We start from the raw sequence: 14,028 nt of genomic DNA, 5'->3' as shown, positions 1-14,028 counted from the left end.
CAGGCAATCCACCACCAACACCAACAAAGCTTCATTTGCGAGCCAGGAAAAGCAACATGATCAGGACCAGCAGCATAGATGGCTCAGACGGATGCGGATGCCGTCGTGGATTCAACCAGGCTGTAGTTGAGATTCGATGATGATACAACGACAAGCCGCAATGGCATGCAGATACCAGTACAGCGCAGCAAGGACATGACACTCACCACTATATCAATGATTGTTGTTCTCTCTTCATCCCATCGCCTATCGCCATCCTCTTTTGCATCGCATCCTAATCGATCTTTCGGCACATCTCGCAGTGGTTCGCGGCCCCAAGCACCACCTTAAGCGCCTGAACGCTCCCTCCTCGTGGATGCTGGACAAGCTGTCCGGTACCTACGCCCCCCGTCCCTCCAACGGTCCCCACAAGCTCCGAGAGGCCCTTCCCCTGGTCGTAAGTATCCCCTGGTCAATCCGCCAGCGAAATCAACAATTTCAGGAGCATCACAGCGCAACGTGCGGCAGGCACCGCAGCCAACGTTTGGGCAGAGACACGTATATGGGGATTGTATGGAAAGCTTCCCAAGGCAGCGACGTCGAGAAAAAATGCAACGTCTCGTCAGGACATCATGGAAACCTGGGAGCTCGCAAGTCAGTAAAGAGCGGGAAGGAGACGGACGTATCAACCAGGCCACATCCGACAGACCTCGTTCGCATACCTTGCGAAGAAGCTTGCTGGTTTACGATCTGGAGTCGTCCACGTACGACAAACACACGGGTCCCGTTGTGACAATGTCAGGCGATGCAGCACTTAGGAGGATAATGGAAGACTACGAGGAACGGCATGAATGTTTTGTCCCTCGAGTCTCGGCCTGCCGATACGATAACTCGCAGAACTCGTGATGCTCCTGGAACTTGTGGCTAGCTACGCACGTTCAGCGCGCCGACAGCTCGTACTGACAACCTTGACTTTCCTTCCGCACCTCTCAGATCCTCCTCCGCAACCGATTGAAGTACGCTCTCACCGGTCGCGAGGTCAACGCCATCACTGCCCAGCGTCTCATCAAGATCGACGGCAAGGTCCGCACCGACCCCACCTACCCCACTGGTTTCCAGGACGTTGTCTCGATCGAGAAGTCCGGCGAGCACTTCCGTATCCTCTACGACGTCAAGGGTCGCTTCATTGTCCACCGCATCACCGCCGAGGAGGCCACCTACAAGCTCCTCAAGGTCAAGAAGGTGCAGCTCGGTGCCCGCGGTGTCCCCCACATTGTCACCCACGACGGCCGCACCATCCGATACCCCGACCCGGCCATCAAGGTCAACGACACTGTCCGATTCGACATTGACTCGCAGAAGATCCTCGACTTTGTTCAGTTCGACACTGGCGCCACCGTCATGGTCACTGGTGGTCGTAACCAGGGCCGTGCCGGTGTCATCACCGGTAGGGAGCGTCACCTCGGCGGCTTCGACATTGTCCACATCCGCGATGTGCTCGGCCGTGACTTCTCCACGCGTCTCTCCAACGTCTTTGTCATCGGCACTGACGGCAAGCCCATGATCTCCATGCCCCGTGGCGGTGGTGTCGCTCTCACCATCACTGAGGAGCGTGACCAGCGCCGACGACAGAAGGAGGCTCGTGGCCAGTAAATTAGCTCGCAGGTCGCAGAACATCTCTTCTCTGTCTTCTTTGCATGCATTTCCGGTTCACACAGTCTCTTTTCCTGTCATACACATACATCACAACCCACAAAAAATTTGCCTCGTGGCCTCTAGCGACTTCGAGGTAATCCATGGCATCACTTTCCATCTCCCCTGTTTAGGTGTCGCTGCAATGCCAAACTTGTATTCTTCTGAATCGCGTCGTGTCGTGTGTAACTTATCTTGAGGTTCAACGAAGTGGCCTTGCGGATGCTGAGCTTTTTGAGGTCGGAAGAAGGCGTGCAGCGGTACATGAGTCGCTTCAGATTGGCTGTTGTGTGTTGTGCTATACTGACCGGTTGATGGGGTGCTTTATGAGAGTGTTCGTGCGCCGAGCGCGGCTGAGCCGAAAGCTAGCCTGGAAGGCTGACGAGCGACGAGTACGACGATGAGGTTTGGTTGCGCTCAACCAATGGTCCCTTTCAAGCAACGGTCAAGAGAAGTAGGTGTCGCAAAAGTGGCTCTGTTCGTCCACGATTCTCCACGGCAAGCAACGAGAGCATCTCGCCAAGCTCGGTTTCGAACACGTCCTCAGTCACATCTAGACATCCTCTTGCGTGCGACCCAATTTAGTGTCTTGGAGAATGACATTGCACACGAAGCAATCATCGTCACGCGTGGCAAGACAAGATCTCGAAAGGAAGCTAGTGAAGTGTGCGAGTCCGCGCAGAAGCGTCACAACAAGGTAAGTGAGGGTACGCCAGTGTGCGGTTGAGTGTGATGTCCCACGGTCCAAAAATTCGATGGAATGACCAAGGCTCGCCCGAAGTTGACAACCCCGGGTTATTAGAACCCGTCAGGATAAATCAGCGCCGTGAAGGCAGCATCGCTGACCTGCTGTCGTACACAGCCTGTTCAACGATCCAGCCAAGCTTCACTCAATCACGCAGACACGCTCCGAAAAGAAGGACCATTTACGCTGCGGCAAGACCAAACAAACCCGCTCGCAGGATTCTACTCACGTCGCTCATCGACGAAGCTGTCTCTCACTAGCATTGTTCAGTTGCTATAGAGAGGAAGCTCTGGCGCAACCAGAGTTATCTTTCCGAAGGTGTACGATTGAAGTGATACAGGTCTAGATCTACAAAAGCAGCGATAACCGTGCGACTTTCTCACCAAAGGTACCTGAAGGTGCTCACTTGATCGCCTTTGAGAGTCTTGGCTTCCTCCCACGAAGCATAAGTGCCTCCGCCACCCACGTGCAGTCTGCGCAGCAAACCACGGACGGCTCCGGACTGCTGGATCTCCTGTGCCCTAATCTGTGCGGCTTCTGCCTGAAGGTCCTTGCCCGAGGCAGCCATGGTCGGGTCGTCGGCGAGGATGGTCTCGGAACGCTTCCCAGCTGCGCGCTGTCGATTCTCATACTGCAGTCCAAAGTAGAAGATGGTGTTGCTGATGATACCAATAACGATGTACGCCAGCACGATGGCGTGACCCATGATGTAACGCGGACCGGTTTTGGCAGGATAGATGTTGGAACTGACGGCACCGTTGATGTTACCGAACGAGATCACGACACCGGTGACTACCGAACGGACGTAGATTCCCTCGCTGTTGTTGGCGACGATGGCAATCGTGTTAGGGATCATGGCTGTTGTCGAAAACAAATGGAGAGCAAGCAGGCGGCGTCAGTATACAGCGGCGAAACGTCGGGTCCCTGTCCCGGAAACGACTTACGGTAGATTCCGCATGCAGCCAGGTAGATAGCAAAGTAGGAAACGCCTGGCTTGCTCCTGGGATCGTTGGCAATCAGGATGACGTATCCGATGACACCCACGACGGAGAGCACGATCGAGTACAGGGTCCTACGAGACGTTCGGTCGGCCATAAAGCCTACGGCTACGGTGACAAGACAGGCGACCACGTAGATCGGAATAGATACCAAGTTTGCCTGGTTGGACGTCCAACGCTTGTTAATTGCCTTGACGATGGTTGGGGTGAATAGGCTGAATGCATATAAAGGTGCGTCGCAGCCACTGTTGATCGAGAAGAGGGACAAATATCAGCGAAGTGATCGAGGAGGTGGTGGTGTTGGATCGTTACTCACATGTAAGCGCCCATGCCGGCCCAGAGCTTCCAATCGGCGAAAGCCTTCCACACATTGGTCCACTTGAAGCCCTCGCCGGCTGCCGAAAATTGTTGGTCTTGCTGCAGACGGTAGATGACAGCCCTTCGCTCGCTGTCGCTCAGGAAGGTGGCGGTGTCGGGAAAGTCGACGCAGAACCAGAAGCTAAGGACACCGGCGACGAAAGTGACCAGACCGATGATGATAAAGATCCATCGCCAACCGCTGTAGCCACCGGTCCCATTCATCTTGTTGATGGCAAAGGAGAGGAGACCACCGAAAGCGCCCGAGACGGTTGCGGCGGAGAAGAAGACGGACTGGCGAAGGCCGTATTCCTTGCGCTTGTACCAACCCGAAATTACTGCACGGGATATGCACGTCAAATGATGAGAACAATGGGAATCATAATGTCAGCGATGTGGGCCTGAGCTCGAGCTGCATACTGCAATTTGTAAGCACTTACGGAAAGACGCGCCGGGAAAGAGGCCGGCTTCGGTGACACCGAGGAAGAAACGAGCGACGAGGAGGCCGTGGTAGTTTTTGACGAGACCTTGGGAGAGCATGCAAACGCCGACGAGCATCGTGATGATGGGGAACCAGATCGATGGACGGAGACGCTTGAGGAGGATGTTGGAGGGAACCTCAAAGAGGGCGTAGGGGAAGAAGAAGACGGTAAGGGCGAGGCCGTACTGCTGGCTTGTGAGTTTGAGCTCCTTCTCTAGACCGTACAGACGGGCATTTCCGATGGCGGCTCTGTCCAGGAAGCTGAGAAGATAGAGGACACAAAGCCAAGGGATGAGGCGGAAATCAATCTTCCTCATGAGCTTCTTCTCGTCTACATCGGCTGGAAAGCCCTCGCCGTCGACCGAGCCGGGAGCATCGCCTCGAGAGACGGTGGATAGAACAGTGCCGTCTGCAGCCTTGGAATGCGCCTTGTCATCATGATGACCTTCGCTGTTGGAAGAGGACATGTTGGGGATGTGGGAGGAGCGGGAGATGAAGACACGAAGGGACAGGAAGGGCGGTGATCGCAATTGATAAGTTACGTTGGCTATATATGCAGCCAGCGACGCTTCGGTGACTAGGCGCGGGGGGAAAGCATCGCGATGCGGTCAGAGAGTTGTGGAGGGATACATGCGACTCGCTTAGACTTGCACAAGTGAGCTGCAACCGACTGACTTGGACTTCGATCGTCTGCTCATCTTCAACCATGCGGCACACCCAGCACTGCACGCCAGCTCCTCAGCGGTCGCTGCGTATTGTGTCTGTGCGACCTGAGCGAGCAAGCAAGACAGACAGGTGTGGCTTTGTGTGGGGTACGAAGCGCTGGCCGGACAGTGAGCCATGTATAGCCGAAAAACGGAGATCAAAAAGTGGTGTCAGTGCGGAAACGCCGGGAACTGAGTTGGCTTCGGGGCGAACTGCCTCGGTGAATTACAAACGTTGGACGTGGGGTCGAGTGAGGCAAGGAGAAAAAAGGCAAATGCGGGGCAATCGAACGAGAGAATTTCAATTGGCGCTCGCCCATGCTTGCAGGTCGTGGCCAGCAGGCTTCGTTGTCTGTTCAGTTTCCATCGTAATTACAATGTACTAGGATCAAGCTGAGATCGAATAGGTGGTCTTCTACCCCGAGTCGGCGGTTGAAGCAGTCCATACATGGTCTGCTGAGAAGAGATGACACCACCGACTCCGAAGCTTACCTAGGGGTGTATGCTCAGCGTTGGATCGTCGGTCTCCGGTACAAAGGTTCAGGCACCGGGGAAACAGAAGCACATGGCTGCTTGGATTTGGTCGGCAAGAAGCGCCACGAGACGACCGGTCGCCGACATTCTTGCTTCTGAGAGCAGCGAGCTTCTGCTGCCATTGCAGACCTCAGTTCTCGCGAGACTGGCTGTGCGGATCTGAGATAAAGTCACACCGATATCGTAGGACGAACGGATATTTCCGCCGCCTCTTCCGCGCTGTCCACCTCTTCGGCAGCGAAGCAACATGCGTTGCACAAGGCTAGTGCGCTACGTGCAAGCGCACATTCGCGGATAGGGACTGCATCAATTGACGCCAAGGCCATTCGTGGCTTATATCGCCCACGTCGATGCGGGGTCCTTTCGAGATACTTACGAATTGTTAGAGCGACGTTTATTCTTCTCATCTGCTTCTGGAGCCGATCTGACATCACAAATGCATTTCCGGGCAAAACAAATCGCAGATGGAGGATCCTCTAACCATCTTCGCCCGATTGAGGCTCCGACTCGCCACAGATCCAAAATGCAAGATCGGTCTAAAATGACCGGAGACGGCATTTGTGCTGAGCCGGGCTTTCACACTGTTATTCTCCTCAGAGTGACACAGGCCTACTGCCCATGCAATTCGTACAGATCGAGCTCACAGGTTGGCTGGCTGACTGTGTGCTGAGGCTTGATCGTTTGAAAGCGCCCTGAAATTTCAGGCCTGTGCATCCCAGTGCCTCGAGCTTTCTCCACACTCAGGAGAGATGCGTGGCTGCGCCTTCTGCGCTCAGCACTTGCTGTCAGGACTTTGTTGCCGGATCGAGCTCAGCTTGGACCGGCCGCTCAAGGCAATCTTTCGCACCGGAGCGGCCGATGTCCTTCTTGCCCCGCGTAGTGTGTACCTGACTGCGCCGGGTGTTCTTAAAGCATCATCATCCGCTCTGGAATCTTCTGTCCTCATCGCCACCACTTGAACAAGTTTTCATCGCTTTGCACATCTTCCCTTCCTCGTTCATACATTCACCCTTCAATTCGCATCGGACTGCATCTTTCAAAATGGCCGCCGCTCAGCAACGTCACGGAAAGAAGAACATTCTCGCCGAGCACGATGATGATGGTAAGTGTTTGTCCCTTCCTGTTAGCGCTGATGCTCATGTTGCACGTCTCGTGTGGCATGTAGCGGCCGCCTCTCTAGTGCGCTGGAGCACTGCTTTTTTCGAAATATTTTGAAGATTGGCTTGCTGACCTGTATGCTGTTCTTGATTCTCGCGCACTCGCTTGATCCTTCTACAGTCGTCATCGTCTCGGCTCTGCGAACCCCCATCACCAAGGCCAAGAAGGGCGGTCTTTCGCAGTGCGCTCCCGAAGAGATGCTCGGCTGGACTCTCAAGGGTGTTCTTGCCGAGTCCAAGATCGACCCCAAGTTGATCGAGGACGTCGCCGTCGGAACTGTCCTTGCCCCCGGTGGTGGCTCCACCCAGGCTCGTATGGGTGCGCTCTGGGCCGGAATCCCCAACACTGCCGGCTGCAACAGCTTGAACCGACAGTGCTCGTCCGGTCTCGCTGCCGTTAACCAGATTGCCAACCAGATCGCCCTCGGTCAGATCGACATCGGTATCGGCTCTGGTGTCGAATCCATGACGCTCAACTACGGTGCTGGTGTCATGCCCGCCAAGATGTCGGACGCCGTCATGGAGAACGAAGAGGCCGCCGACTGCCTCATGCCCATGGGTATCACCTCGGAGAACGTCGCCAAGAAGTACAACATCGACCGAACCAAGCAGGACACTTTCGCTGCCGAGTCGTTCGCTCGCGCTGCCGCTGCCCAGAAGGCAGGCAAGTTCAAGAGCGAGATCGTCACTGTCAAGTACACCGACGATGATGGCAACGAGCGAACCGTCGACGCCGACGACGGCATCCGCGAGGGTGTCACTGTCGAGTCGCTCGCCAAGCTCAAGCCCGCCTTTTCCAAAGACGGCTTCACCCACGCCGGTAACGCCTCGCAGGTCAGCGACGGTGCCGCTTCGGTGTTGCTCGCTCGTCGCAGCGCTGCCAAGAAGCACGGCTTGCCCATCCTGGGCAAGTTTGTCACCTGCGCTGTCGTTGGTGTGCCCCCCAACATCATGGGTGTCGGTCCCGCTTACGCCATCCCGCGTCTGTTCGAGCTCACCGGTCTCACCAAGGATGACATTGACATTTTCGAGATCAACGAGGCATTCGCCTCGCAGGCTCTCTTCTCGGTCGAGCACATCGGCATTGACAAGAAGAAGGTCAACCCCGTCGGTGGTGCCATCGCCATGGGCCACCCTCTCGGTGCCACTGGTGCACGACAGATCGCCACCGGTCTCGCTGAGGCCAAGCGACAGGGCGGCAAGAAGCTCATCGTCACTTCCATGTGCGTCGGTACCGGCATGGGCTGTGCCTCACTTATTGTCTCGGCTTGATCGCTTTCTCTATTCTCAAATGTAAAATTAGAACCACACTCGAATGCTACCCGCTGTGCTTGAGTTCGACATCGTGCGTGCGCTGTGATGCTTTCTCGGTGACTTTTGATAGGTCGAGATCTTGCCTTCTGTGTCTCGCTTCTTGCATCTGTCCTCTCTCAAGGGCTTCTCCGTGGGTTGGCCGTTGGAGGATGACTGACAGGTGACGAGAAGTGCGGCACTGATTTTTTCGGATCCATGCGCACTGGCCTCGAAAAGCGACGCGCCAAAAAGCTCAGCTGACTGGAACGCGTGCATTGTTCGTCGTACTCTCTCTTCTAGCCTCGACCCTTCTCATCACTCCTTCGTCCCTTTCGGACACGCATCACACAACGACACAAGCACTGCGATCGTATTCTGCAGCGCACTGCATCGACTTCGTGTGGCCATCAATGCAGTGAAGGTGCTTGTCAGCACCGAGCGCACCTCAACATGGACGAGAATCCCGATTACGACTACGAGATGGAGCCGCAGGCGACCACCGCCGTCTTCCAAGCGACCATAGAGGAGGCCATGGACGAGCGTAGTAGTGAGGGGATGTCCATGTCAGATTCCGGCTCGCGCTTTGAAGCGCTTGAGAAGGCAGCCATCGACGTGGATTTCAACGATGCTCTCACCCCACAACAGCCGGCCATTCCTCTTACCAACCTTATCAACGAGGCCTCTCAGTTCAAGAAAGATGATACCATCGACAGCATCCCCACACCTTCAGCACTCCAAACGCCCACCGCCCAGCATCTTGGTGACGATACCGCAACAGTTCATGCGTCTCATACCGTAGAAAATGGTGCAGCTGCTTCGGAGGCCGCGATTCAGGATGCAACCAACCGTGTCGGCGTCGAACACGATGGCGCTCGACTAGGGGCAATGCCGGATTCCAATGCAAAAGAGCACGAGCAGGTGGACGAGCTGCACCTAGAAGAGCACCTCGCTGCACCGCCAAACGGCGCAAGCGATGCTTCCGCTTTGGAAGAAAGCGATCAGCTCGAAGAGGACAATGAAGACAACGTCGACGTCAATGCGGAACAAGGTGGACTTGCGCAGAAGGGCTACACATACTTGGCGCCAGAGGAAGGACCGGATACTGCGATACGTGTCAGCTTTCACGGTCAAGATTTTGTCATGTGGTCACCATCGGATATTCCTGCCTTCTTGATCATGTCCGATACCGTCGAGGAGAACGACCCGGGCCACGAGGCGGGCGACTTTGTGCAGGTAGAGGCACCGGCGCTACAGGTCGCCAAGGATGTGCTTTGGCAGCCTCTCGACAGCCTGTTCACCGGGCTCAGGGACAAGAGCGCCCTTGGCGAGTTCCTCGATGAGTCGCACGAGCTGCACATCGCATTTCCGGACCTCGATCTCGATGTAGCGGAAGACAATCTCTACTGCCGCGAGATCACCCTGGACGATCTTTTGCAGCTTCATCGCGGACTCGGCCTCGAAACGAGTCTGCATATTCAGGTCTCGGAGCGTCCACGCTTCATCACAAAGTACAACGAACTCGCCCAGCACGTCGCGAGTATTCTCGGCAATCAGCTGCAGCATAGCAGTGACGACGAAGAGGAGGCCGCAAACTCGGGTGATCGGGTGAGGGACGCAGATGCTCTCGTCGAGCCTTTGCTTGAGGCTGAGGGCGTTCAAACTCAAGATGAAGGGGTGGACGGAGGCGACGGAGATCAAGTCGAACCTTCGACCATTGTTGTTGGTATTGCATCAGCAAAGCCGGACGTCGAAGCATCTCCACATGAAGCGTCAGGAGTGAAGCAAGGACAGGAGTATTTGCAGAGAGCATATGACAGTCCCGACGCTCAGCAACAAGAAAACGAGAAAGAGCTTCAGACGGAAGGAGAGGAGCTCGGGCAGGGACAGGAGCTGGAGCACGACGAAGGGGTCGTCGGGAGCGCAGGAGACTTTGTTCCTGGAGATGAGGAAGAGCACGAGAAAGTCACTCTCGATACAGAAGAGGCGAGAGGGGAATCTGAAGGATCCTTAGATGGTGAGGTAGAACCTGACGCAGCTCAAGCGGAAGAAGCAGAGGGAGAGGAGCGTCAAGACTTCGAGCAAGTCGAAGAAAACGAGGAAGACGATGTAGAAGCTGAGGACGAGGATGAGGACCGAGAACAGGCTGTTGAAGAGGTGGAAGCAGAAGAGGAGGAAGAGGGACAGGGACGCGAGGACGAGGAGGAGTATGCTGAGGAGGAAGAAGAGGAATACGCTGATGAGGCAGAGGAAGATGGCCAAGACGCCGAACAGACTTTCTACACCACCGTCAACAGTGGATCCGAAGCCGAAGAGGACGAGTTGGAAGACCCTGAGCAAGGCGATGCGCACGATGCAGCGTACGTGCAAGCTGCAGAGGATCACGGTTCCACATACGCATACGAACAAGCCGGAGACGAGCTCGAATGGCAAGGTACGTATGGAGACCCATCGTTCTTGGCATCGAGGGTTTTGCAAAGCACGTCTGCTGACCAATCGATGCTTTCTGTTCCGTTTGCCGTATCTACAGAAGACGAAGCGGAAGAGCAGATCGTCGAGTACACTGAAGAGCCGCAAGAGAGCAACGTCGATGCTGGCTCCCCTTCTTCGACGGCGTCGACGTCGTATCAGACAGGTGCACTTCGCAAGCGCGGTCTGGACGATGAGGACGAGGACGCTGCCTACGAGCAGGACGACTACGAAACGGAAAGCAAACGTGTCAAGGTGCTTTGACCGGAAGAAGCCAGCCTGGCTGCGGTCGAACCTACGATGCGCATTTCGCCCTACCTTCCCTCGCCCTCTCGCGGTGCTGGCGTGATCGGCGCCGCATTACGGATTTTGCACGACGGTTGCAGTGTCGAGATGCACATGCGCTTGGCTTCCGCTCCACTTGCCACCGTCTGCTCTTCGACGAAACTCATACGCATCGCCTTCATCGCTGTTGGCCGTCATTCCTTGCTTCCCAGAGCAACACTGCACTCAACGACCCTTCCGATCATTGCATCAACCTTGCTAGCGAACTCAAAAAGATCAACGGCCAATTTTCTTGATGGTAAGTTCGACCCACCACGTCCATACTGACCTTTTCCTTCTCCTTACTTGCCAGTTGAGTCAAGAGTCTCGATACCCTGATGAGCTCAGAGCACGCTCAGTCGCAAACGAATTTGTGAGCCCAGCGATTGCTGGTGGACATCTTTGAAGGCTTCGGCTTAAATCGTCGCTTGTCATCAAACGACCGAAAGGTTGGGTAGTTTCCGTCACCGTTTGCAATGAAAAGCTCTTTCACCGTCGATGCTGCGTGCCGATCGAGATGTGGCCCGATGCAAGCTGAGGGGACCCCGATCGATCTTGGAGAGGACGTGCGAGAAAAAACGGAGGGCGCGATCGGAAGACTGTGCTGACCATCGAAATTGCAGTATTCCGACGGGCCATGATCGGCTATGAAGCGAAGGAGAGAAGGAGAGATCAAGAGAGCCTCGCTTAGGAGCCTTTTGCGACGGCTGGAATTCCGCCAAGCTCGGAGGGGTAAGGGTCGAGACCTGATGACACAGACGAACAGGCATGAATCCTGTGTCGTTACGTACTTGATCAGACGCTGTGAAGCGGTGATGCCGATACTGATCAGCAGGAACACAGTCTAGCACAAAAGAGGAACGCTGCGGCTGGCTCAGGCTAGCTCGACTTAGCGCATAGGCTTCGTCCGAGCCGCCTGAAGCTTATCTGACAACGATCCCGCTGAGCCGACAGTATTTGCCACCGACGAGGAGGGTTCGAGTCTGATACACGAGCATTGGGTCGAGACATCGAAGACGGAAGCCAGTCAAGTGTAGAATCTGGCAAGATATGGCGTCCGCTTGACCTCGCGCAAGTCACTGTACAGAAGTCGGCACGCAGTGTTGTTCTGGTCGGAGATGCAAAGTATGGCTGTGCCGACGGGGGGGGAAAGCGAAATCTTATCCGATTGCGCAAAAGCAAGGCGTTTCATGCCCGGCCAAGCCCCAGCGGCGTGTCACAGATGCTCGGCGCTTAGACGTGCTTGGCTGTTCAGCATACGGTGATGGATACTGTCATGCGAGCGTCATGCACATTGCAAAAGCACAGCTCGTCGTTTCCGTGCTGTGCGTTGGGGACAGGGTCCGGCGACGCGACCAGGAGTGCTCGGCAAAGCGGCTCCAATACAGCAGCGACAAAAAACAAATACCGCGGCTGCGAAGGTCAACACGCAACAGAAACGAATGTGAAAAGGCGCAGCCGCGTTGCATATGTCTCAAAACGTTCAGTAACAGATCTTCCATGGCGGATGGGACAAGATGAGGCTTATCGTCTGACTCGGATAACTTTATTCGGCTACGCTGTCCATCTTTCCGCGCAACGTTGCCAGTAGCTCCGCGCTGAATCTTGAACGAAGGACGAGAGCTTCGGCGGTGCTCTAGAGATGCATACGGTCTGCTGACGGGTCCAGACAGTCACGATGTCGAACGCCACCTACTTCTGAACCCGTGATCGTGTGAAGCGACTCGTCGAATGAAGGGTCGAGGGCAATAGCGATCGCTCAATGACACAGAAAGCAGATCGCCTGGTTGAAACCTCGCCATCAAATCGGACTCCGAAGTCTCCGTGGTATTACGATCATGCAGCGTTTGTGAGTTCCGACGGTATGGCCAAACGCAACCGTCGAGTGACGGGGGAACAAGGGGCTCAACCTGATGTCGCGCCGCACGACACTGCTGTAATCAGAAGGTGTCGGCAACAGAGACGCGGAAACGGCAGGGCATCTTGGGTGGGCCTTGCCGGACACGACATCACCACACATAGGCGACTTCCCTATCCGTTGCTGATGATGACTGGCACGATCTGCCGTGCTTCCTGTTCCGTAGCTGTTGTGATCAACCCGTTTGTCGGGAGAGAACGCATCTTTTGTTCCGTAGCTCACATCAGATCTGGCCTTGTCATTTTAGTCAGGGCAGGGTGACAGTGTGCTTCTAGTGCCTTCCGCTATGACACGTTTGCTGCTAAGATATCCAAGCTTCGTCGAGGCCGGCAAGAACGCACTAATGATAGGGTGACCTGGTGCCGAAAGATCTCCCAGCTTGGCTCAATCCGTGTTTTCCGGGCAAGATGACAGGCTATGGTGTCTGGTCTGATAGGGCAAACGGCGAAGGTGGCTGATTCCCTCTGCGAAAAGGCAGCGCAACATTTGGCATCGCGAGACGATCGCGTTGACGGCTGATTTCTTAGATGCAGTCCTAAAGGCAAACCTTCGCGTTGAGCATCCGCCACCTTTCGGCGATGAAAGGGCTTGAGAAAGGGTGCAAACAAGGTTAGTGTGTCGTGAGAAGATCAGCTGTCATGCTCGTGCAGCACCTTCCAAGTCGGGAGTTTAATGGAAAAAAAATGCCAGGAAAATATCATTTTCGTCTCGATTTGCTTCGCAAAAGCAGAAGCGCAGAGCCGAAGCACGGCTATCGTACCCGGTTCGAACAGCAAGAGCGAGTGAGCGAACCCTTCGCCACTCGCCGACACTTTGTTGATCGTTTCTGCCTCGAAACATGTTCTTCTCGTTGCCTTCTGAATTCGCAGCAGCCGACTTTGAGTGTGCGACCAGGGTCTCTGACATCAGAAACATGATTCGAGACCGATCGCAAAGGAGACGAAAGGAGACTCGAGGACCGTGTTGGCGATTTTCCACGGTCGCTAAGCGAGCTTGCGTTGCTGCAGCAGAGCTTGAGGTTGAAAAAATGTGAAATTATGCGATTTATGCGTACCACAGCGGTATCACTGGGATTTCCGGCTGTGCTTCTGCCTTGTCGGGAGGGGCGCGGTGCGGTCCGTCATTCTGAGGGCGTGACCGCACATCGCGAAAAGGCAGTCACGTCGAGATTGCGTGACCGTCCCTTCCGGGCTGAGGGCACGTTCTGCTGTTGATCATCTAGGATCGACTCTGTAAAGCCAAATTCCCCTCTCGGGCGCCTTCGGGTATGGCTTTTCCGTCGCAACCCTTCCGGATGTCAACATCCAGTCACACCGACTGGTTGAGCTCGGTCTATGGATGGTTCATGCAAAGGATCAGAATGAAAACACAGCAGTGTGT

General features: G+C 55.3%; 4 protein-coding genes across 4 annotated transcripts; 3 read left to right on the top strand and 1 right to left on the bottom strand.

The window, feature by feature from the left end:
* Positions 1-355: 355 nt before the first annotated feature.
* PHSY_001045 (likely cytosolic ribosomal protein) lies at positions 356-1,632 on the top strand (the record flags this gene model as incomplete). Its single annotated transcript, XM_012331677.1, has 2 exons — positions 356-436; positions 973-1,632. The coding sequence occupies 2 exons, from the start codon at positions 356-358 to the stop codon at positions 1,630-1,632; spliced, it is 741 nt and encodes a 246-aa protein (XP_012187067.1).
* A 1,163-nt stretch (positions 1,633-2,795) lies between these two features.
* Positions 2,796-4,719, bottom strand: PHSY_001044 (transporter; the record flags this gene model as incomplete). The annotated part of the gene is made up of 4 exons (XM_012331676.1): positions 2,796-3,274; positions 3,361-3,659; positions 3,731-4,109; positions 4,212-4,719. The coding sequence occupies 4 exons, from the start codon at positions 4,717-4,719 to the stop codon at positions 2,796-2,798; spliced, it is 1,665 nt and encodes a 554-aa protein (XP_012187066.1).
* Positions 4,720-6,845: 2,126 nt separating this feature from the next.
* On the top strand, positions 6,846-7,919 carry PHSY_001043 (3-ketoacyl-CoA thiolase; the record flags this gene model as incomplete). The annotated part of the gene is made up of 1 exon (XM_012331675.1): positions 6,846-7,919. The coding sequence occupies one exon, from the start codon at positions 6,846-6,848 to the stop codon at positions 7,917-7,919; it is 1,074 nt and encodes a 357-aa protein (XP_012187065.1).
* Positions 7,920-8,390: 471 nt separating this feature from the next.
* PHSY_001042 (hypothetical protein) lies at positions 8,391-10,670 on the top strand (the record flags this gene model as incomplete). The annotated part of the gene is made up of 1 exon (XM_012331674.1): positions 8,391-10,670. One exon carries the CDS (start codon positions 8,391-8,393, stop codon positions 10,668-10,670), a length of 2,280 nt encoding a protein of 759 aa, XP_012187064.1.
* Positions 10,671-14,028: the final 3,358 nt, after the last annotated feature.

Source organism: Pseudozyma hubeiensis (assembly GCF_000403515.1).
Source record: "Pseudozyma hubeiensis SY62 DNA, scaffold: PHS13, whole genome shotgun sequence".
Taxonomy (NCBI): domain Eukaryota; kingdom Fungi; phylum Basidiomycota; class Ustilaginomycetes; order Ustilaginales; family Ustilaginaceae; genus Pseudozyma; species Pseudozyma hubeiensis.
The sequence above is the reverse complement of the archived record's forward strand: the minus strand, read 5'-3'. Positions and strand labels throughout refer to the sequence as shown.